Source organism: Condylura cristata, unplaced genomic scaffold (assembly GCF_000260355.1).
Source record: "Condylura cristata isolate star-nosed mole 26May11 unplaced genomic scaffold, ConCri1.0 scaffold00008, whole genome shotgun sequence".
In the NCBI taxonomy this organism is placed as follows: domain Eukaryota; kingdom Metazoa; phylum Chordata; class Mammalia; order Eulipotyphla; family Talpidae; genus Condylura; species Condylura cristata.
In genome coordinates, this window is record NW_004567109.1 from 7,455,550 (window position 1) to 7,479,920 (window position 24,371).

At 59.0% G+C, this 24,371-nt stretch overlaps 1 protein-coding gene across 2 annotated transcripts in view; it reads left to right on the plus strand.

Annotated features, from left to right (window-relative positions):
- Positions 1–24,371, plus strand: part of PAX7 (paired box 7) — an 84,325-nt gene that overhangs the window by 22,864 nt on the left and 37,090 nt on the right. For both annotated transcript variants that reach the window (XM_004678551.1, XM_004678552.1), the window contains exon 5: positions 24,218–24,371. This exon is cut by the window's right edge and continues 8 nt beyond it. In XM_004678551.1, coding sequence (XP_004678608.1) covers positions 24,218–24,371 — 154 coding nt within the window. The remainder of the gene's footprint in view (positions 1–24,217) is intronic.

The window sequence follows — 24,371 nt, forward strand, 5'->3', positions numbered from 1 at the left end:
CCCCCCCCATGCCAGAAACACCTCTGATTTTTAAAAATCACCCCTTGGGAGGGAAGCCAAGTGACCCCAAATTTGCTTGTACGCCACTTTCCTTCTAAGAAATTCCTCCCCCACCTCTTCCCCTGCCAGGGGGACCCTGCTCTACTGGCACCGAGACCAGACCAGCGGTGGGGACAGACTGCAGGGCCCGGATGAATAGAGGTTTTGTCTGGCCTCCCTTTTAGGGTTTGTGCCTGTGGTTGTGATGTGTGCTTTCCCCCTTTAAAGTGGGGTGTCTGCGGGCTTTCTCCCTTTCTCTCTCTCTCTCCCATTCCCCTTCTTGTTGAGAATGCCTCCTTAAAAAAAAAAACACAAAAAAAAACAAACCACGCCGGCCTTCTGCTATTTTTCTTCTCTCTCTGAAAATGAGAACATCAGCTATTGAAGCGGATTGATGAACTCTTCCCAAAAGTTTATTAAGGGAAGGTTAGACAAAGACCTGAGCCCGCAGGCAACTGAGCAGTCAGTATATATACTGGGCCCTTTTGTCCCCCAAGGCCGATGCATGAATACCTCTCAATGGCCCTCTTTAGAGTGACAAGATCAAGCCAGACAACGGCTTGTTAAAAGGAACTGTGGGCTGTTTCTCTTTCCCCAGCCCAAGCCCCGTCCCCCTCTCCTGCATTAATGTACATCTGCGGCTGAGGAATAATCGGCTGGAATTCTGTCCGTTTTGTGTGGGTTTTTCTTTTTTCCTAAATGCACCCTTCCTCCTCCTCGTCCCTGCCCCCACCTGCCCTCCGCTCCCACCCGTCCGCCCCTCCCCCAGCCCCCCAGCCATATGTCGCAGGGCACAGCCTGCCCCATCGGTGAGGGACCCCAGGGTGGGGGTTTCTGGAGGAGACAAGGGGGTTCTCGGGCCTCGGTCTCACCTGCGTCATCTGGCCTTGTGCTAGTGACTGCCTTGATGGAACCTCACGGAGTTCTGGGGACGCTGGCTCCGTGAGGATGAGGCAGGCTTTCCCAGGCGGGTGGCAGGAAAGCGGGGCACCTTCCTGGACGGTCTCCAGCGGGGATGTAGCCCCGGGCCCCTGAGCCCTGACTTCCTCAGTGGCAGCCTTCTGGAGGACTTCAGCCTCCTCAAGCCTTAGCCCCGTGGGTCGCTCCCGCTGAGAGGGAGCCAGTGTGTTCCGGGAGGGAGGGCGTCTGGAGTAGGCTGGATGTCTGTGCAGGACTTGGGGGGGTCAGGGAGGTGGAGGAGGTCTGATCTGGGGGTGCTGGGGTGAGCAGCAGCTTTAGCTTCGGGAGAATCCAGCCGACTAGGATGTGGCATGTGTACATGGGAGCACACGCAACGCATGTACAGCGCACACAGGGTGAACACACAGCTCCAGCACACATGTGATCTCCATACACACATATATGACACACACGTGACACACGCATGTAAACCACACGCACACACACTGCAGATTTACTGCTCTAGTGAGGCTGGTTCTGCACTCCCACTTCCTGCGCCAGATCTGAAAATTCTTTGAGGGCAAATAGTTAACTACGCTTTATTCTGTTTCTGTCCCCTCTGCTCTGCCGGTACAGTGCTTGATGCCGAATAGATGCTTGATGCTTGAAGCATGCTCTCTACACCTACAACTTCCCTGACACGTGAACAGCGTGTGGGGTGGAGGGGTGAGCTGGGCGGGGCAGCTAGGTCTCTCCTCACTCTGCCCCTTTTGTAATTGGGGTGTCTAGCGGGCCTGAAAAGGGAGCACCCGAATAATCCTGGCTCAGAGAATCAGACCTTCTGAAATGCTTCCTTCTCCCAGAAGGGTGTTTGTAAGCCCCTGGTGGTTTATCCCCCGGGGAAGCAGAGAAGGGGGCAGGGAAAGGCGCGGGGTGGGGTGGGGGGTGTCTCTGACTCCAGGCTTCCCTTCCGGTGAGGGTTTGCCTGGGACTGTTCTGGTGTTAGCACTGACCGCCCCACTCCCAGAAAAAAAACCCTCATTCTTAGGTGACAGGGGTGCTGTTGCTATGCCTGTGGGGGTGCAGAGACAAACCCCTTGGGGCCCTGAGGCTCAGGTGTGCCATCTAGGGTAATGGGCCGGAGGCGAAGGACGGTGGCTGCAGAAGGACTCCAGAAGCCTGGTGGGCTCTGGGCCTGCCACATGCTACCTTGGAGAAGACGCTGGCTTCCTGCGCTCCACGCCCGTGTGGCCATGGGCGCTCCGGGGCCCGCCCCTTGCCCCTTGCCCCTTGCCCCTTGCAGAATGAAATGCTGTTGGGGGAGGGGCCACTGATTCCGACTGGGAGATGTGGTGGAGGAAGCTTAACCCTATGCGTTAGACCAACTATGTCCAGTCTTGGGACCCTGGGGGTGACATGGAGTCATCACCCCGCTATGAAATGGGGTGGGGGGTTAGACACAAACCCAAGTCCACCAAGAACAAAGCAAATAGAAGCTGCCCCTGTGGTTTTCCTTTCTGCCTGGCCCCTAGACCGGCTCGTTTTTTCCGAGTAAGGATGGAGTTGGGAGGAAAGTAAACGGAAACCCAGATGCCCAATCTATCTAGCAAGACCTAGGAGGCGCGGGCGGGGTGGGCCTCAGGAGGTGGCTCCAGGGTGATCATAATTTAAGAAACCTGCCTCTCTTCCCCCCCCCAAGATAAGAGTTGCTATTTCATGGGTGATTCAAGTCGAACATCCCCCAAGGAAGGGCTGTGACCCTTGACCCCCATAACCTGTATTTAGCACGTTCAAAAGCTCCCACTAGCCCCAAGCACTGACCTGGGCTGGGACCAGGGCTATAAACAAGCCTGACTCCTTGGGCTCAGGAATCCTGAGCGAAAAACCAGAAGGGAATGCAGAGATGGGGCTGCTATCCCCTGTTCTTAGTGGCAGGGGGTCTGGGATCCGGTGGTGGCGGGTGGAGGGATGGGGCTGGGGGTGCGGTCGGTCGGTCGGAGGCTGATGGAGAGGTACAAAGATTCGGGGAGGGGGGGAACAGGCAGATGAGGAAGGTATTCCCTTTCTCAGGCCTTCTGTTTCCTCACCTGTAGAATGGGGCTTGCAAATACTGTCCCCGTGGGGTTCTGGGAAGATGGCGTGGGGGAAAGCAGCTGGCAGCCTGGAGGGTCGCTGTGGGACTTGGGGTGCCGGAGAGGGAGATGCAGGTCACCACCAAGTGCACTCACTGCCACACTGAACCTGAGCAGAGGACAGCATGGACGTGCCCCTGGCTTCCGGGCCCCCTTATTTGGTGGGAGAGACAACCCTTCAGTGTGTCATACAGGCACAGGGCCTGTGAACGGGGGGACTCAGGCTGGGGGTGCATGAGATCGAGATGACTGTGTCACTTTCAAACTCACAGTCCCCATGCATCGTTCCAGAAACTTTCTGGTGTGTCCGCGCGTGGTGGATCGGACGCCAAGACTCCCCTTCCTCTTGGTAGGAAATCACAGACCAGAGAAGGGCCCTGCCTGTCCCAGCTCTGCTTCAGATTCCAGAAGACGTGCAGGCTGGTTCTCAGTTCTCACTCTAGCGCTTTTTCTCCCCCTAACCCCAGGCGAGAGGATCTCTCTCACCCTTAGTCCTGGCGGGACAACACCCCACTCACAGCGCTGGGAGTCAGTGTCCCTTGCACCCTGCCCACAGCGTGTCCTCAGAGTGGGGTGCCAGTGTCAGAAGTGAGCCTGGAGCCGTGCTGGCTTCTGGCTGCACGTAGGAGCAAGACTCTGGCTCCCGCGGCAGGGCCTGGCCTTTGAAGCTTAATGCAGCTCCCTATTACTGCAATTAATTACCAGGGACAATGGCTAGCAGCCCTGCCCTGTCCACGCCTTCAAGGGGCGGGGGGGGCGGCGGGGGGGGGAGGGCTCTGGTGAGGGGAGTTAAGCGGCTGCCTGTTTGTTTATAGGCACAGGAAGCTTTATTGGTTTTACACTCCGGCCTGCTTTGAAATCAAAGGCAGTTTCCAGGGAGGGGGTGGAAGCCCCTGCCTTGGCGTGCTGATTTTGGTCCCTGGTTGGACACAGCCTTACTGATGTCCTCAGAGGCCCACTCTGGGGGCTGGACAACAGGCGTGGCACTTCAGCATGGGCAGCATGGATGCCCAAGAGCCAGGCAAGTGGCTTCTCTTCTCTGGAATGCCAGCTGGTGGCGTGGGGAGGACAGGAGGTGCTTGGCTCCCCAAAACGTGATGTGAATGACAGGAGGGGACCCTAGTCAGGTCAGTCTCCCCTGGCTTCTATGATTTGTCTTCAGAATGGACCTAAAGATGCTGACCTCTGCCCAGTGACCTCCAGCGATGCGCCGTCAGGGGTGTGATCACATCAGATCACCCATAGGCAGCCCTGGTGACCTCGTCTCCTTCTCTGGTTCCTTCATTCCTTCACTCATTCCTTCATGCCTCGTTCCCTTGCCCTGTGGGACCAGAGCCTGGAATTAGGAACAAGGAAGATGGTTTCTAACTCCCTCCCCAATTTTTTATCAGTTATTAATTATAAAAGATGACACGTTTATTGCGGGGGAAAATAATTTCAGACCTTGAGAGAGTGCAAAAAGTAAAAAGGTGGTCACCCCCAGAGTTCTGTATCGAGCACCCTGGTAGCCGGCTAGAGGGTCCCGTGCAGGGAAAGCTCACATCCCTATGTGTGCACTTCCACCCAGAAGGTGACGCATGCTATCCTAGACCCTGGTTGGTGGACACTGTTCTAGGATGTCCTTTCAGGAGGCAGCACACCCCATACCTCACCAGCGGGGGCTCTGTGCATGGCATCGGTTACTGGGGGCCGCAGGAAGAGTGGATGCCCCGAGATGGCGAGCTGATGCTTGCCCAGGCACCTGTGACCTTACCGCAGTCTCGACGGCGAGGTCAGCAGCTTCCGGCCCACTCCAGATGGCTCCCAGGGGCCACGGTCTTTCCTTCCTCCCTGTCCTAAGAGCAGGAGGAGGGGGGAGGCTGGGGCCACCTGCCCTCACCCACTGGCACTAAAATGTGGGGTTCTGGGGTGGCAATTCCCAGTCCCAGACTTTGAAAGGCGAGGCTGCTGGCCGGGCCAGTGGTCTGTGATGGATGGTCACGGCTTGGGTGGTGGGTGTGGTGACATACATCTGAGGAGACGTGTGAAACTACTCCCCTAAGTTATAGACAGGGCTGTAAACCGTGTCACCTCAATAAAACCTTACAGCGAGCTCCCTGGGACATTGTACAGGGGCTGAGATTTGGAGCTGAGGACAGCTTCGCCCATACCAGACCCTCCTCCTGTGATGTGTCTGGAAGCCTCTAGTCTGACCTTCTCACTTTCGCAGATGGAAGGGCAGAGGCCCCAGAAAGGTTAAGTGACTTGCCCAAGGTCACACAGCTAATTAGTGGCAGGGCCAGGACAGATTCCACCTCTCTGGAAAGATGATCTCCTTCCTCTCTCCTGGCCCCTGCGCGGCCCACAGCCACATCTGGGTTTTTCCTTTCCGACTGTTCCAGACCTGGAGGAGGCCAGGAGGCATAACAAATGGGGAGCTGGTGACCTGGAAAAGGGAGGACAAAGCCCTGGGCCGAGAAGGGCCGAGGAGAGGCCGCTGGCTGAAGTCCCTGTGCTCACAGCGCTCCCCTGGCCCACACTTCACATGCTCCCACAGCCCTCGGTGAAGGTGCTCTGTCCCCCGTCTCCCATGTGGGGAGGCTCCAGGGTGACACCTCAGCTCTGAGCTGCACAGTGTGTGACGGAGTGTGAGAGCGGGGTGGGGTGAGGAGAGCTGTGGACTAGTGCTCGGCTCCCTCTTTACAGAGGAACGGGATGAGGCCAGGCGTCCCCACCCTGCACCTATTCCCTAGACACCTAGCGTCCCTCTGGACACGTGGTGGGGGGCCCAGGCCCTGAGGGGCTGGGCTGTGGGTTTCCTTTCCCAGAGGACAGCCAGCCTTGACCAGGCCCAGCTGAGCCCCCACCCTTTGCTGCTGACGATCCTAACCCTGGCAGTGAGCAGTGATGGTTAAGCCCCCGGGCCCTAGTCAGCTGGACCCACATCCCAGCCCTGGAGGCTGTGTCCTTAGGGAAACGGCCGGATTCTCTGGACCTCAGTTTGCCCATGTGCAGCAAGGTCCCGTGACAGGTCGTGGGGCCGCGGGCCAGGTGAAGTCACAGATGCACACAGTGGGTGCGCAGTCAACACGCAGCTTATGTTCCTTGTTGTCTCGGCAGACCGAGTGGGGTAGGGATTGACCCACCCCTCCACCCCCGGCGTCATGGCAGCATGCCAGTGGCTCCTGTCTCTGGAAGGTCTCTGACCAGCCCCAGGAAAGCCCGGTGACCTTGAAGACATAGTGACCTTCCTGTAGAAGGAGGAAGTAACTGGTCACTTGTGCCGTTTTTCCCAGACACTGTACCCCTTGAAGCCCACTGTGCCAACAACTGTTTCAAAATAGTCGTTTCATCAGGGGGAGAAACGCCAACACTACAGTGAGGGCTGAGGACCAACTCTGTGCCCGGGCTCTGCCCCTGCCACCTGCCCCCACCGCGGCCCCGCCCCGCCCCGCCCCTGCACACACAGTGGCTGGCTGCAGCCTGGGGGCGGCCCCGGGTGCTCTGGTCAGTGGGGGCGTTGTGGCTGGGTGGCATTCTCCCTGCCTCGAGCCCCAAGAGCTAATGATACAGGTGAATACACCTGCAGTAACCCCCCACCCTGGGGCACAAAGGGGCTGGCCGCACCCCGGTCTCGCTCAACCCCTGCCCCCTCGACCTGAGCAGACTTCATGCCAGCCAGTGACTGCAGGAGAGGCTTTGGGGTGGGGGGGCTGGCAGGGCCTGAAGGCAAGTATCCGGGGCATCGGGCCAGTCGCGCCGCCTCTCACTCCCTGGCAGAGACCTCGGGGTCCAACCCTGCACCCAGGAGGTGCGCGGGGTGGGGGTTCCACCTGAAGACAGACTTTGAAAGTCAATTATTTGAAACAGGGAAAGCCAAAGCCTCACGGGCCTCTCAGCGCAAACAAGCTTTTGGCAAGTTCAGAGAAAAGGAAACAGGATTGAATTTCCCCTCCGACTCACCTGGGGAAAAATCCAGACAGCTTGGTGGTGAGGCATCTGGGAGCTTCGCTCCACTGGTAGTCTTAGGGGCCGGGCGGCCGGGGGGTCACTGAGAAAGGCTCTGTGACATTCTGCAGCAGCTGTCCCGGGGCTTCGGGCTAGTCCTCCCTTTGGGTAGCTTCATCCCCCCGCTGCAGATCAGAGTCAGCAGGGCCACCGCTCGCCCTGTTCCGACCTGTGTGCCGTGGTGAGCGGCTTTGCCCCCCCTGCCTGTTCCCATCTGCAAAGTGGGAGAGAACCCCAACACCCACGCGGAGAATCCTGGTCAGGTGCGAAGCCCTAAGAAAGGGATGGGGTGGGTGGGGCATTTGCTCTGTGACCTGGCTTTGTTCACACCCTTCGGAGGCCAGGCCACAGGAGAAGGAGGGTGCTTTCTCTGGTCTGCACACTCCCAGAATTTGCAGTGGCCTGAGCAAGGACACCCTTTCCCAAGCAGCCAGACCCACTTGACACTGGGACCCAAGAAGGCACATCCAGGGATGGGACTGAGGTTAGATTTGAGGAAATGCACACTAGTGGTCGCTACAAATCGTGAGGTCTGGTGGAGAAGGGGGGCTGGAGTGGGGGGAGAACGCAGCAGATGTGGGGGGCGGGGTAAGCAGATACCTGGCAGCCCAGCCGCAGGAGTCCCTGTCTCCTGTCAGCCCGCCCAGCCCCAGGGCCAGGGAGAGTCCTGTTTTTGCCCTGCTCTTCCCCTACCCAGGCCAGTGGACACAAGCCCCCACCGGCTCCCGTTCTCCCCTTCTCTCTGAAATCTGCAGGACTCCTGCCTGCACCCACACTCACCAGGCTGCCAAGTGGAAAATGGGAAATTCTGAGCCAGACCCAGGAGCCCTGGCACAGAGGTTCTCAGCCTCACCTGCCATGAGCCGCCCATGGGAGCAGCTTTTCAAAGCCCCAGGGCTGTACCCAACACATCAGAATGGGGGGGGAGTTCTTTTCAAAGCTCCCCTGCTTTGAACAACCCGCTTGGAGAAGCCCAGGCCCAGTCAGAGCTGTGGGTATTCTGGGTGTGTGGAGGTCTGAGCCCCACCCCAGCCCACCAGCTTCAGAGCCTCACCTGCAGCAGATGGGGGTCCTCAGAAGCATCTTGAAGAGCTGTAAGACAGATTGGAAGGGAGACCTTTGAGAAAGCACCTGGTACTTATAGGTGCTCACTAAATGCTTGCTACAGTAATAATGGCCTCCATTCGGGACCGCCTGGTGCCAGGCACTTTGCATACATTTGCGTGTGCTTCTCTCTGGACCTGGAGGATTCCTGGGCTGGCATGTCTTTCCCTGGGAGGGGGCTGCCTTTGTGCTGGTTTGGGGCGGGCAGGTGTGCCTGGAGGCCCTGCAGGAGGACCCTGGCTGGGTCTTGTTTAGACACATCTTAGGTAACCTTTGGTAAACAGTGACTCAGCCGTAGCCAAGCCCCTTCCAGGCCAGCCTTGTCTTCCTCAGGTTTCTTTCTGCGACATGTCAGGGCCCACGAGGATGTGGCAAGTGCCTGTGTCGGTTTTCCTCGGGGGCCCTTGGGAGCGACGGGGTGTGGGGGCAAAGAGTGGGGGTCACGTCTTTGCCTTCCCTTCCTCAGACACTTGCTGGACACCTTCCTGCCTCCTCAGTGCTGGGGCTCAGAAAGGCTGAGTGATCAGCCTTGGTCTCCCAGCATTCACCCCCAGAGCTCCAACTCCAAAGCCGTAGCCCGCGGGGCTGGAGGCCACCTCAGACCATGGCTGAGGGCTGGCGGGTGGGCCTGGGGGAGCCCCGGGCAGATACAGAACTCCAGAGCCGACGTCCTGAGTCAGTGGCGCCGGGACTTAGCTAACACAGAGGCAGTCCCAGCACCTCCTCAGAGGACCCCACTCTGGGCCGTTGACCGAGGGGCCTCGACACTAGACCTGCTGTGTGACCTCAGACAAGTCACACACCCTCTCTGGGCTTCTTTTCTCATCTGTAAGACAGTGGTGGGGGACTAAGTTATCCAGGTTGCTTCCAGCTTCAACCCACTGTGTTGACACAGAAAGGAGCCTTGAAGTTAGACACCGAGTTATGTTCTCTTGGGCAGCCGTCCTGAGCCAGAGGCTGGAGGCTGCCCGGCACCGAGTTCAAGTGGCCCTCGGCCTGTCGGCCTGCTCTCCCTGTGAATGGAAGAGTAGTCGTGGCCACCTTGCTACAAACAGCCTACGAGGGTGCCCATGGCACCCCTCTGTGTGCCGCCATGTCTGGGAGGGCTTCTCCGCGCCCCAGAGCCCGGGCTATAAAGTGGGGGTAGCAGTGCCCACCTGCAGGGGCACCGGCCAGCAGGAAGGGAGACAGAAGGCTCCGGGCACTGGCGTCTGGCACACAGTGCCAGCTGCTGTAAAATCAGTGTGGGGGTACCCGAGCCTTGTGTTTCCAACCCTCTGGTAGGAGCTGGAGGAGCTAGGAGGTGGGGTGGGGTGGGGGACGGGTGGGAGTGGCCTTTATTTTTGGTGGCCCTGCCTCAGATGTCCCGGTCCTGAGTGCCAGGCCCAGGACCTGCTGGACCCCTGCTCCCCAGCCCAGGGCTGTGGTCCCGCCAGCCACACCCTCTGTCCACCCGGCCAGGGCCTCCTCTCCAGCGAGCAGCCCTCCTCCACCCTCTTCCCCCTGTGGCCAGAGTTCTCAAGCCCTAATTCAGGAAACCTGTGGACTCGGAGCCCAGCTCCACGCTTCCCCGAGGCACCCGTCCGTCCCTCTGCCTGTCTGTCACAAGTCATCGCTGGTCTGGCTCCAGGGCCCGAAGCCAGGGTGCCAGCAGGGGCGGCAGGGCTGGGGCCTGTGTGACAGCACCCACCTGGCTCCTGGTCCCATCAGGCACCACTTAAGGGGATGTACCCGCCAAGGCAGAGGGCAGGGCAGGGCTGGAGATGCCTTCAGAAATGGAAATGGGATCCATTTGTTTGTAATTTACTCCCTGACACTTAACGGGAACCCGATGGGACCAATAAAGGCTCCTCACTCACCCAGCTCCCACCTCAAAAGTGCTGGAGCCTGTCCAGCCCTCTGGAGGCAAAGCATCTCAAATGGCGCCCAGGCCCCACCCTCCTGCCCGCTCCTCCTTGCTCACTCAACTTTTGAAAGAGTCCTCGCTGTTCAGATCGGCAGGGGCTGCCAGCCTTTCCAAGCTGTGGGGCAGGAAGGCAGGGGCCTTGCTTTCGAGGTAAAGAAGGGCCAAGGACTAGAATATTCTGGGCACAAGGTAGGCAAAGAGAAGGGGCCCGCGATGGAGGAGAAATCCGGTTTTCAATTTTCCTCCAGAGAAAAACGAGGGCATGAGAGACAGCATCATTTTCCAGCGTGCAGGCCGTAAGTAAAACCTCCTTGAGACATTGCGAGTTATTAAAGAGGAGGAAAGAAAAGAAATTGTAAAATCAGTTTGCCTTTAGCAGAAATGTACAATGCACTCTTATTTCCAGGGAATCTAATTAGAGGGCTGGCTGCGCCCCTGAGGGATGAAAGCCAGAGGTGGGGGCCCGGAGCCCCATGGCTGTGTGGGAGGAGGGCCGGGAGGGCGAGAGGTGGGCTTGGGGGAGGCGGGCCCCGCCCATTTTCTGGGCAGGCTGTGCTGGCTTGAATTCGAATCCTGACTGTTGCGGGCCTTCAGTCTTGCAGTCTGTGGCTTAACACCAGCCGGAAGTGAGCGACATCGCTGGTTGGTGCAGTTACCAGGAGGCACCTCGGTGTATGGGCAGAGCCTGGCTCCCTCCCGCCATCACTGCACCCCCAAACCTGCACCTTCCTCCTCTCCAGCAGCTTTGAATCTCCCTCTTCTTCTTCTCTTTCGCCACCGCTGCCCAGAATCTAGCCGCCAGGTCCCCCCACTCCTGGTATGACCTGTCTAGTTCAGCCGCCCCTGTCCCCTGACCTCTTGCAAAATATGGAAGGATCTTTTAATAAAATAAAAGTTTTGGGTTCAGAAATATGCGGCAGTGACTCCCCATGTTGTAAGTGTATTGCACACACCTCACGGGGCTGTGGCTGGGGACCTGTGTCCTCCCGCACCTGTTTCAGCAAGCACAGGGTCCATAAGCCCAGCTGCAGACCAGACAGTCCCATCAGAGTCAGGTGGAGCAGGCAAGGTCTGGCCTGGGGGCAGAAGGGAGCACAGAGGGCAGTGGAGCATGCCAGGGGTTTGCGGAGCCCAGACTCCTGAGAAGCCTGGCTTCGAGCACATGTGCCACTGTGTGGCCACATGCTACGGCCACACACGCAGCCGTGTACTGCTGTGTGGTCACATGCTATTGCCGTATACGCGGCCAGACACCGCTGTGTGGCCAGGGTATGTCATTGCCCCTCTCTGGTCTGCTCCCTAGAACGGCTTTAATTTCTGCATCTGCCAGCTCTTGAGTGTTGTGGGCAGATTCCAGTCCTGATGCCGGGGGCAGTGCCTGGCACCAGGCATCACCGCTTTCTCTCCCCAGAGGCCCCCCCAGCTCCAGCGTGTCAGTGTCTCATCTGCCCCACATGCCTGGAAGCATCTTCTTCTCGAGGGTCCGCGTGCTTTCAGGTTCAGCCCCTCCCTGCTGGTTTAGTGTAATCAACCTACGGCTGGCCACATTTTGGGAAAACAACATTATTTATTCTATCAAGATTCAGCAAACTGAGCCCAGAGCCGTAATTGCCCCAGGGTGCGAGTAACAGATTTTATTTTTATTGATCAAAAAAAATTTTTTTATCAGAAACACATCAGCCTAGAAAATGCATGAGCAGCAGGGTCAAATTGGATTTTAACTCCTCTAAAAACTGGCAGCCTGTCCCCAGAGATGTTGGACCCTGGCAGAGAGACGCTCAGAACCTGGGTGGCTGGGGGCTGCCCGGCTGCTGGGCAGTTCTGTGGCCCTGACGAAGACACAGAATTTGCATTTGGGCCAACTCCGAGTGGGCAAACATCTGGATGCAGGGGGGGGCGCTCAGTGGAGTACCTGCGTGCTGGCTTAGGGAGCGCCGTCCGGGACCTCTTGGAACTGTTCAGCTGGCTGCAGGGGCGTCAGCATGGCCAGGTGTCTGGCGTCGCATAAATACATCGCTAATGAGCTGATGTGCCGCGCGGTCCTGCCACACTCACCAGGAGTCGCGCCGGCTTGAGGAGCAGACTGTCACCGCATCTGCTCCAACACGGGGAGTCGCTCCCGGGCCCGGGCTGCGCTGGCCCACTGTCTGGCTCATGCACTCGCTCTGCACACATGTGCGCTTCCCCTGCATGCCGGGCTCTCTTCTGAGCATTGGGAATCGAGCAAAGAACAACACCTGCAAACCCGTGTCTCCCGGAATTCAAGCCGGGAGGCCCGCGCTGGGTCCCGCAGAGCATACGTCTGGCCCGGCCCTGGCTTCAGCCTCAGGGTCACTTCTCTGACCCGGCATCAGCTCCTCACGCTGGCCAACTCCCTGCTTCAGGCTCAGAGAGGAAGATGGTAGGGGAGGGAATAAGGGCTGAGCTGGGCAGCAGCGTCAAGGGAAGGGCTGGAAGAGGGGTGCAGTGCAGCGGCAGCCACAGGCGCCAGGCCAGCCCCCGGCCAGGGCTCTAGACATCCAGGCCTGTGGCCTGTAGAGATTTGATGACCCAGCCTCCGTGGCAAGTTGCTCAAACAGGAAAGACAGAAAAGAAATTCACCCGCTGAGCTAGGACCCCAGTGGGGCTCACCTGGGGCTGAATATCAACCCCTCCCCTCCAAGAATGAAGAAAAATCTAGGGCTTTGAAGACACGGGCTGAGGGTTCACATTCGCCCTAGCACCTCTGTTTCCAGCGTGGTGCTAGGAAAGCATCTTCTCCCCATTGCACAGAGCAACACAGGGCTTCTTGACAGTTGCTATTTTCCCTCAAATTTCTCTAGAACAGGGGTTCTCAATGTGTACCCCAGTTGGTGGGACTTGGTCGAAATGCAACTTCTCAGACTCTGTTCACTCAGAACCCCTCAAGGGGACATGTCCAGGGAGGTGTGTTCACCAGCTGCAAAGCTTGAGAAGCACTCACTGTAGAAGATTCTGGAAGTCGGCTTCATGCATGGGTGGACTTTGGCTCAGGGCCCACCTGCTTTGAGGGGATGCTTTGCCACTTAGTATCTGAACAGACCTCCGCTCCTTCCTGAGCCTTTTCAGCACGCCCGGTCTCTGAGATGACCGTGAGGATTCCACGAGTGGACACAGTGTGTGTTGAGTGTTGTCACGTAGTAGGTCTTCAGTAACCTGTGGCCCCTGAGTTCCTTTTGTTACTACATCACCAACACAGACAGACCACTGAATGGGGATAAAAGCGCTCCATGGAGCCAGTCCTGGTCACCTTCGGAAAGTCAGTCACCCCCTCTGGGAGCCACAGCACCTCAGAAGCACAGTCTCGGAGGAAGCTAGAGCCGACGGAGTGATTCACATCACCCCGTTAGTACAGGTGAAGACACAGGCTGTGTGCCTGGTCTGGGCGACCCGCCGGCCGGAGCGTCCCTCGCCCGGCCACCCCCCGTGACCACATGGTGTTCTCCTGCTAGCCTCTGTCCCGCCCTCTGAGTTTCTTTGCCCAGAGACCCCAACAAGAGCCCAAACAGCCTCGAGCTTTTGCAAATCCCAATGTTACCCAGAGCGGGCTCAGAACCCGCCCTGAGGAGACGACAGCAGACCTGAGGGTCCGCATCCTGGGTGCGACCCACCAGCATCCCAGCATCAGGTCCCGGCTCTGCGTGGGCTCCCAGCTGCTGTCTGCTTTAGGACTGAGTCTTCCAGGGCCGGGGCGTCCGCTGACATAAAACGTAACAGTAATTAAGAAATAAGCCGCCTTGCCCAGCTTCACAGTGATCATTTGGCTAAGTAACTACCATGGTCCAGTGCCTCAAAAATCACCATTAGAGTACGCTCCTTATGGCCATAAAATTTCTCGTTTTCTGCCTTTCATCAGCCTCCCCTGCAATCTTCGCCTTGCTTTATTTATACATTCGTCCTCAAACAATGGCTATGAGCTCTTTCCCAGAGTGTTGCAAATCAGAAATTTGTCCACATGTTTCCACCACCTTCCACTGCGGACCTGCCCTGCCTGGGAACAGCCCAGCCAGGCCAGCTGGAGAGGGCCGGGCTGCTGTAGATTGATGGGGGCAGACAGGATGGGGTGCTGTGGGGGGAGGGAGGGGAAGGGGGGAGGGGGCTGCAGGAGAATGCAGATTGTCCGAGGGGAGGGGAGAAGAGGGGAGGGAGGGCAGGAGGGAGGACAGGGGATCAGCTTTCCGGGCCAGTCCCCTCCAGGAAGGAGGCTTCAAGGGACCAGAGCCAGAGCTGGCCCCAGGCCCCATAGGAGGGTCAAGAAATCAGTCCACCCACCACCACAGGTCGGATGGTCTCAGGGTGCCGTGAAGCCCATACTGCACCCCAGCTTAGAATCCAGTCCCTCTGGCGCCCCTTGCTACCTCCAGCTGCATCCTTCCAGCCAGCAACAGGCATTTACTGGAAGCTCTGCTGTGTGCCAGGGGCTGCCCTGGGCGCCACAGGGAAGTCATGAACTGCTCGGGAACAGCCCAGGGCTGTGTCTGTCCCTACAGTCCGGGAGGACCTCTCCTTTTAAGGACTCGGAGGGGTTCGCACTGGCCACAGGTCACTGGGTTAGCTGGAAGCAAGGTCAGGACGAGCTCCGGCTCCTCCTACCCAGGCCACAGACTCCCTGTGGCCCCCCTCTGGCCGGGATGCTGGGTGCCTGGAGCTCATTTTAAGGGTGCACTAGTGCAGCGACTACTTGCGTTTCAACCTGAATCCCTGGAGAGGGAAAAGCCACCTGCTGCCCTGGGTGTCTACCGGCCCATGGGGCCTGCTCTGCCTAGACCGGATTGGGGGCGTGGCCTCCATGACCGCAATGGGGAGGGCGGGGCTTGCTTTTCTAAGGGCCTTTTTGACTTTCACAGCCACACCAGGCTTGGCCCCGGGTGGCTCTGCCCACCTTCTGGAGAGAGGGTCTCTAACGGGCAGGAGTCGGAGCACTGCTGGGTCCGGTGTGTGGGAGCACAGTTGTAGCATCATCCATGTGGGCCGTGGGGCCCCAGAGCCTTAGTGAGTCCCTGCTGGGCACGGGCCCGCCATGCACCTCCAGAACATACATTCGGCCTCAGGGTATTCTGAGAGGCCCGGATAAGGGAAGAGCGAGGAGGGGACAGATAGAGGGGATGATGGGGGTGACAGAAATGACACCCAGGGCAGAGGTGCCAGCATCCTTGAGAGAATTCACAACTGTGTGGACACTCGAGTCCACCCTCCTTGTGTCTGGCGATCAAGGCCCGTGGTCCCTTTGTGTAATGGATCCTATGGTTTCTAGTAGATACTGTTAAAAAGAATATCTAGAATGATAGGCGAAACAGAGCTTTTCCCAGTTACCTTGCTCTGTGCTGTACAGAAAAATAAGCTTCCCATTCTCAAGAACCCCTGGGCTGATTGTGAAGGCACAGTTTCCCCTCTGGGGGTGTCTCCTCTTTGATGGGGAGAACCAGTTCCCCACACTCAAAAAGTCCAAATAAGGGCCTCCCTGGGGGCGCAGGGGTGGAAGTGCAGCACTGTGAAGTTTTCTGCAGCCCCTGCAGCACAGAATTCAATCCCCGGCCAGGGAGTGACCCACAGGGCGCGGCAGACCTCTCCTATCTCCCCGCTGCTCCCTTCAGCAGTGTATTTCAGTAGATCCACCTGTTCTGCTCCCCACTCTGTCTCTCACCCCCTGCACCTCTGGCCTGTACCCCAGTTCTTGTGTGCATAAATAAATAAACCTTTCCAAAAAAAGTAAGCCTTTCCCAGGCTGGATGATAAGGTATGTCTGGTGGACAGACCAGTGCGTTAGGAGCGAGCCGCCGCGCCCCGGCAGGCGTTGACGCCGGCACTGAGAGGTGGCACAGGCAGAAGCCACACAGGAATCCAAGGCGTGGTCTCGGGGCGTGGCAGTCACAGGCCCGCCATGCACTCCGAGGACTTCTGGTCTGGATGAGAAGGGTGGGGTTCCTGAGGCCTAAGGAAGAGGTGCAGAGCGGCGAGGCCTGCAGGGACAGGCCAGCGCTGGCTCACCTGATGGGGGCAGGGGCCTCCAGGCTGGCCGGGTCTCACTGTCTTTCTGCCACTGAGTTACCGAACCCCTTTGAGCCTCAGTGTCCTCATCTGTAAAATGGGGCTAAGAGTGACACTTCTGCTAATCATGTTACTAAGAACACTCACCCGTTGTGGTCCAGCTCCCTGTGGGAGCAGCTCAGCGCGGCTCTGGGTGCGTCACAGCTGTCTTTATGTCTCTCTTCCTGTGCACTCCGCACCCCATCCCGCTGTAGGAGACTCTGTGTCTTGGGGATATAGCATACCCCACATTTGGGCTGTTCCTTGGCAGAGGGGAGATGGAGGGAGGCGGGCAGGGACAGGGCTCCTTGGCCTTTCCAAAGCTCTGCCCCCCAGGAGGCCAGCATGGGGGGGGGGAGGGGAGAAGGAGGGTCCGGGCAAGCTTGACTTCTCAGGCATATGGTCCTTTCACAGAGGCTTTGTGGGGCGCTGAGGGGTGGCCGGCTGCCTTTTGGCGGACACGGGGGCGGCTTCGTCTGGCCACAGGGGCCCCAGCTGCTGCTGTTTCCCTTGGCTGATTTTGAGGCCTCCCCCCAGGCTCCCCCGTCTGGCTTCCTGAGGGCTTGGCTTCCTCTTGGGCCTCTTAGGGCCAGCTAGGTCTTTCCAGATCCCTTACCTGAAGTCTTGCCCCTTGGGGGGTGGGTGTCATTTGCATCGGGCTTGGGCTTGCCTGTGGGTCATGGCCTGAGGCAGCACAGAGCCTGCTCCAGGAGACAAAGGAGGGGATGAGGAGGCTGTGAGGCTGGTTCATTTGCCAGCCGACACCGTCAGTGCTTTGTGCCAGGTAAAGGCGCTTCCCTCTGGGGAATACAGAGGTAAAGAAAGTTCTGCTATGTGCAGACACCACCAACTCCAGGAGCAGCAACATAGTAACTCTCATGCTGTCAGCCCTCTCTGGGGTGATTCAGTTCATCTTCACTCATGTCCACTCCGGGAGGCAGGGTGAGGATAAGCTGAGTTAGCGCTGGGAGCAGGCGGGGACAGCTGCGTCGAAGTCACCCCAGGAACTTCCCAAGGTTCCCACGATACACAGTGATACCCAGGGGGGGCAGGCCGGCGGCTGGGCTTATTCCCAAGGGACAGATAAGGAAATAGGGTTCCCAGAGGGCAGGCGTCCTGCTCAAAGTCACGCAGCAGGTGGGGAGCTGAGCAGGGAGGGCAGCACTGCCCCCCCATGTGCCAGGCTTCCCTCCAAGTGAGAGGAGAGATGTGTGTTGGGGGCCCCACAGCTGGTCAGCCAGGTGCCTGGCCCCGCAGTTCCTGGAGCTCAGGCTCCTGCCAGCTTCCTGCACTCCCCGTCCTTCCCAGCTCCCACCTGGCCCCCGTTTAAGAAATGAAGGGACTGAAACTTGGGTTAAACAGCTTATCGGGTACCTATTGCTCTTGGGAGGCAGATCAAGAATTGCCCCCCAGTTTCCCTGACCTCACAGCTTCTTTCCCACCTGCCCTTGGAGGCTGCCACAGCCACGCCCTGAAACCCCCTTTCAGGAGCCAACATAGTGAGGCTGCTGTCAGCCTGGCAATCATCGCTGCTCCTGCTGAAGAAGCTTGGGGAGCAAGAGGGAAATAGCACAGTGAAGAAGTGGAGGGAGAAGGGTGATTGTTTCTGAGCTGGCCTTGAAGTCGCAGGAAGAGAGTAAAAGGCTGGGAGCAGTACTGGTCTTGGGGTGCCCTTGCCTCTGCCTCCTAGGCACCTGCTGAAATGTTCCCCTTTCTCCCCTGATCTACAGCTTCTGTGGCTGCATATGACACCAGCAGATTAAGGAGACTGAGCTGGAAGGATCCTGGAGGCTTTTTCAGGGTCCAGGCTTCTTCTTGCATCCTTGTGCACTGAGGCAAGGGGAACCTTAGCAGTGAACACTACTCCTGGGACGTCTTTCCTGGCTGAGTGCCCTTGGCTCAGTGGGTTCCAGCCCTCTGCACACCCTCTTTTCTCTCCCATGTGACTTGTGCTTGGTGGATGGCTCAGTGCAGGCTCTGAGGTCTGGCACCACAGCTACACGGTACCATTTCAAGCAGTACTACTTCCTCCTTCCTGGAGAGCCCCTTCCTGGCAGGACTGTCGAAACAATGCCACCTGGTGTCTGAGAACAGTACTACACCGTGGTGCAGTTTGTCTCCCGTCAGAGTAAAACACAAAAAGCATCCCGGTGGGCTTAGATCAGGACTTCCTGGAGAAGGCCAAGTTTTGCTGAGTTGGGCTGAGCAAGGGGAGCGTTCCACTGAATCTCTATCCTCTGCTCTTCTTGAGTTGGGAGAGTGAGGTTGGCCCCATTCCCTTATCTCAGGTGCTAAGAAGTGGTGCAGCGCTGGAGTCAGGCTGAGCCCGTGTGGGTCCCCACCAGGCCACTGCCTCCTGACCCCCAGGGAGGCAAGTTGCGCCATCTCTCCCCCCCCCCCTTCGAGAAGAAGGTGAGGTATGCTCTTTCAGTGTTCATGCCAGTTCACCCAGGGTCCTCCCGGTGGATGACTGGGGTAGGGGGAGCCTGAAGTGGTAGAGCTAGCGACCCTAGGCTGGGGTCCTGGCCCTGCCACCTGTGTGGTGGGGACCTGGCAGGTCCCTGAGACTCTCAACTTTTGCCTCTCCTCTGTGGCAACTCTGCTCTGTATGTAGCCTTGGCCCCAGGGCTGGGGATAATGGGCTCCCGGATGCCTTGTAACCTTCAGGACCATGTACAAGGAGGGGAGAGGGAAAGGGGGTGCAGGAGCAGGGGAGAAGAGGCGGGGAGAAGGGCTTGGAGAGTGGCCCATCTGTCAAGGCCCTCCTCCCTGTCCCTGATCCCTTCCCTCACACCCTTTCTCTGCTTGGGCCCAAACCCCTGCCCGGGGGGTAGGGGGTAGCCTGGAGATGTACCAGGCTGGAGGTCCCGCTCAGCAGGACGGGTGTGGAGGGCAGGTCACACACAGCCAGAAATCGGAGCAGAGTTAGCTGGTCATCTAGGGCCTGGCCTCAGAGCCAGGAGGAGTCCCCAAGAAATTTCAGCTTTGAACTCCCAGACACTGGCTACCCAGAACCCATCTGAGGTAATCAAGTGTGGACAGTTTGCTAGGCCTCAGTAGCAAGAGTGCATAGGTGGGTATCTCAGATCCCGAGGGAGGGGGTGCCCACCCCTAGCCCCCAGGGAGGAGTGATCTGCGGTGGGGGCCAGAAGGCGGAGGGTCAGCAGACACGCATGTTTGCTGAGGATTTGAATGGGCAGAGGGGAAATGCTTCTGGGAGGTGTAACAGGGTCCCTGCTGCCCCTCTCCCCCAGATCCCCGCAGTTCAGCCCCTGTGTGCAGCTGGCTCCAGCAGACATCCCCCTGTGCGTGCGCACGCACACACACACACACACACACACACACACACAAACACACACCCCACGTGCTGGTTACAGCTGAGCGGTCCTCATGGAGGGGCCGGGAGGCGCCCGCCATGCCCGGCCTCCCCAGGCCCCCCACCGAGCTGTAAATGACTTTTCCATTTTCCGAGACCGGAGCCCAGGCCTGTTTGGTATTCAGGGACACCGGGCCCACACTCGCCAGCTCTCGGCTCTGCCCGAATTACTTGATTAAAACGCATATCAACTATTATGTGATTCGTTTCTCCGCCGCCGCTCCTGGCCGGCCTATGTTAAACTGTAATAAAGGCTGGACGGGGAGACCGCAGGAGGGGCGCGCAGGTGCGGGAGTGGGGAGGCAGAAGGGCCCCCAACCTCAAGGCCGCCGCTGGCTCCCCGATCTGGGATGAGGAGGGTCTGGAGCGGGGTCACCCTGCCCTGCCTTCAGAGAGGTGGTGAGTCCAGAGACTGCCAGAGGTGGGATTCTCCATCGCTCGGGAATTCACGGTGGCGAAGTTGACGCTGTGCCAGGATGCCGAGTCCTGGCCTCGCTCCCGCCGACATCTGTAAAATGGGGCTAAGCCTGCCTGCTGCCCCCTCCAGGGTTCTTGGAGACTGCACTGGAGCAAGGGAGATCACAAGTATAGGGAGATCACGCACCATGTGCCAGGGTCCAAAAGGAACTCTGTCCTCGTGCTGCAGAGCACTTATTTAAGAAGCCTTGGCCGAGAGCCTGTGGTGTGCCAGGAGCGTGAGCCCACTTCACTCGGGCACTGAGGGACCCATGAACGGGCAAGCATGCCTCCGGATGAGCTGGGAAGACCCAGGCAGCCTTGCTGGGGGAGGCGGCCCCTGAGCTGGCTTCTGTGGGCCGAGCCGGAGTGTGCTGGTGGAAAGGGGGAGGCAGCCCAAGCGGAGGAAGCGGGTTCAAAGCCGGAGATGAGAGTCAGCCTGGCTCCGCCACTGGCGGGCACCAAGGCTGGACACTGGGCAGGGTGGGCGCTGGCAGGGCCTCACTGGCACAGCTGAAGCTTGTAAGTCTGTGGCTGTGAAAGGTTGAAGGAGGGGCAGAAGCTGGGGAGAGGCCGTGAGAACTGCCCCCTCCCCTGTGGCTTTCCATCAGCTCGGCCAGGTGGGGGCCCCCCATGAGCAGACCTCTTCCCCCACCCTCACACTTTGAGCAGACATGCAGCTCAGCCCCCGGCCTCGTCCAGCCTCAGGCCGCTCTGTGCCTGTCAAGTCGCTGCCTTGGTGTTCAGGCCCAGCCCGGTGCTGGTGCCGGGGGTGTGTCCTCCCTGCCTGTATTGGACTCCCCGTGGCCCTGGACAGGGACGGGATTCAGGAACCTCGGAGCAGGTCCCTCCCAGTCTCCTGAGGCTGCTTCCAGCCCAGCCTGCAGCTGGCCCCGCCCCAGGGAGGTTCCCCTCCCACAGCTGCTGGAGAGCAGGAGGGCGAGCTGCAGCTGGCCTGAGCCTCTGCTTAATGAATGCGCCCCCATGTCCACTGTCCCCCAGTGTCCCCTCCCCGTGCTGGCAGCCTGGGCTTCACAGGAGGCAACCAGCTCTCAAACAGCTCTCAGCCTGTGGAGGACTCAGCAGGCCTCTGCAGCCAAGTCTGCCTAATCCTGCTGATGAATTTAAGTCTGAGACTTAAGGGCTCCCGGGGTGGGGGGAGGGGCAAGGGGAGCAATTGGGCGAGGTGGCCTTGGGCTCCTGTGTCCCTTCCCACTCTGTGTGTGGGTCCTGCACCCACCCTCGCCCTTTTCTGTCATCATTAAAAATAGCAAGAACAGTGAGAGCGAGCTTCGTGGACCCTTTAAAGGTTCCAGGTTACTCCCAGTCCATCCTCAAAGTGGTCCAGTGAGGCTGCAGGGGTGACTCCTTACCCTCATCTCTCCCACTGAGACACTGAGGTCTGGAGAGGGGCAGGGCCTTGGCCAAGGCCACACAGCAAGGATGAGAAGGACCGGGACTGTTGACGAGATCAGAGGGCCCCCAAACGCCCTCCCATCCTGTCCTTTCCTCCCCGTCCTTCTCCAGCGTGAGTATCTGCTGACGGGCTGTGTGGGCTCCGTCAAGTTACTGAACTTCTCTGAGCCTTCCTGTCAAAGACCAGTAGTCCTGGTTTCGCAGACCTGTCTGGGGCTGGCCCGGCTGGGCCAGGCGGAGGGGGGTGGGACATGGTTCTCAGGGGCCTGGAGTCACAGACAGACTGTGGTCCAGCCCCTCACGTCTCCCTGGATCTCCCCGCCAGTGGGAACAAGCCTCGCTCTCCCGGCTCAGCAGCCAGAGGTTGTTATGACAACCGCCAGCATCCAAGAGGACCATTCCCGCTCCCTTCAAACCACAGAGCCCTCTGCCCCCACTTGGCCTGCTGCAGTCTGCCAGAGTTGGGTCTGGGCCTCTTTCTGGGCCCTGGAGTCCCAAACCCGGGCTGATAAGGGGTGAGCGGGTTCAGGAGGTGAGGCGGGTGTAGACGCAGCTCCATGGTGAGCGTAGGATGCTGTGTCAGCGCGGGTGAGGTGGCACAGCAGTGTCTAGCCAGTGCTGATTTAGCTTGTCCACCTGAAAGGTGATGTTGTGATGCAGTGGTACTTCTGGAAGAATGGTTTCAGAACTGAACTCAAGGCGATCAATGCGTTTGTATATAGGACACGAGTGTCCTGTCCTGAAATTGGAACTGTAAAAATAAATACCCCAAAACACACGGGAGGCCATCTCACTCACCCGGAGGCCACTTAGCACAGAAGCTCTGAGTGCAGCCCGAGCCCCGCCCAGGGGAGTGGCCACAGGCCGTCCTGCGTGGCCCCCAGCCCAGAGAGCGGTACAAATCTGAGTTAAGATAAAATCCAATGAAAACCCCGAACCTGCAGTCGCTCCCCCAACGTGGGGCTAACTCGATCCCACTGGACTGAGCGCGTTTGTATTTCTGCCATCAAAGAAAGTTCCAGCGGACAGGGTCGCCCTACAGTGGAGCGGAGACGTTGTCTGACCAGGGCCGCCTCCGGCTTCCGACACCCTCCTGCCCTCTGGCCTCACAGCGGGAGGAGTCTCTCCGCCCGGGGGCTCCCCACCCTCCCAGCGCCTGGCTAAGCTCTGGCCCACTGCAGCGCCCACCTTGGCCTCCCCGGGCGGGTCAGGAGAGGTCTGCCGTGCCACGTGGGTCACCCGCCCCTCCCCCGGCCGGATGGTGCTGCGCTTTAACCTGTTGCACCACCTGGTCTCTTGCGTTTAGGGCTGACACAGACAAGGCGGGGGGCTCCCTTGATGTTGGCTCCTTTGTGTGGTGTCACCTCAGGGGCAGCCTGGCAGTGGACATGAAGGGCAGGCTGACACCCCACTGGCCAAGATACAAGATGGAGGGAGGGGGGGCAGAGCCAGGGGCCGCTGCCCAGGGTGAGTGACCTCGCTCAGCTCTTCCCCTGGCCCAGAAGGCCTGACCCTTCACCCCCACCTGACCTCCTCTTGACCTCTAAGAGGCTGTATCCACTTTGGGGGGGGGTATTGGGGCGTGGTTCCTCGTCGGAAGAGCCTGGACTTATCTGTGTAGCCGATACCTGAAAAGTTGAGGTGGAACAGAGGTGAGGACGAGAGCACAGCCCCAGCGCTGCTGTAGACACTCCCGGGAGACCGTGGGCCTTGGGCAGTGCGTCTGTGACTCAGTTTCTCCCCCGCAGTGGCAGTGTGAGCTCACCCTCTTGGAGGCTCTTCCCGCTGCACCCAGCGTGAGTGTCCAAACACAGGGGCAGGACTCAGTTTGCAGGTGGGCCAGGCCCGGCACAGAGTGGAGCTCCATCTGGCGGAGGGATGAGCGAAGGGCTCCGGGAATGCAGGGGTGCGGGTGGGAGGGGAGGGGCAGGGATGAAGGCAGACGAGGAAAGAGGGCGGGCGGGGCCAGGAGGAGTGGGGCCATCACCTCTGATGGTCTGCGTCCTCCTTCGCCTTTCCTCGGTAGCCTCTTCTCACTCTTCTCACTGTGCTCCTCCCCACGCCCCCCTGCAGTCCCCCCAGGCCTGCAGCCTCAGAGCCCTGGCTGGGTGCCGCCGGGGTGGGGGCAGGGAGCCGGGTCCGTGCAGGATGCCCTTAGCCTCAGCAGCTGAGGAGCTTGATCAAGCCCTTCCTGCAGCCTCCCTGGCCCAGGAACAGGAGCAGATTCTGGCCTGACAGACCCATCCAGGACTGGGAAGTGAACTGGCTGCAGCTGCCTTGGGCTCTCTCTGTGCAGGAAGCAAAGGCTTACAGCCATCCCCAGACTCCAAGCAGGGCGGGCATTAGCGGGGATGATGGGGTGAGGGCCGTGGCCATGACCCAGGTCACCCAGAAGTCCTGGAACATCCCAGGAGGAGCCTTCTTAAAGTCAGGTTTCGTGGGGGGAGTGGGGGCGACAGAGAACATACTGTTGAATTTTCTCTCTTTTTTAAATAATATTTTGACCCACGCGTTTCGTCAGGAAACCACCCGAGTCCTGGACATGCTCCTGCGTCAGTGCAGAGCCTAAGTGCCCAGCTCTGGGGGATTTTTTTATTCTTTTACTTTTATAATAGTTTATTTTTACACATTTTTGTGCATTTTCCCATGTCAGTTGCAATCCCCTTGGGTTTCCCATCACCACATGTCCCATGTGCCATCACCAAAGTCTAGTGCATTTCCCTCCAGCTCTGGGGGATTTTATCTAACCCGTTCAAGACAGAGCTGTGGGACTCTCTTCTCCCTGGGATGCTCACGGCGCGCCAGGTCGGAAGGTGGCACCCAGCACCCCCTTCTCACGGCGCGCCCCGCCCCCAGGGAACCGGCTGGACGAAGGCTCGGACGTGGAGTCGGAGCCCGACCTCCCGCTGAAGCGGAAGCAGCGCCGCAGCCGGACGACGTTCACGGCCGAGCAGCTGGAGGAGCTGGAGAAGGCCTTTGAGAGGACCCACTACCCCGACATCTACACCCG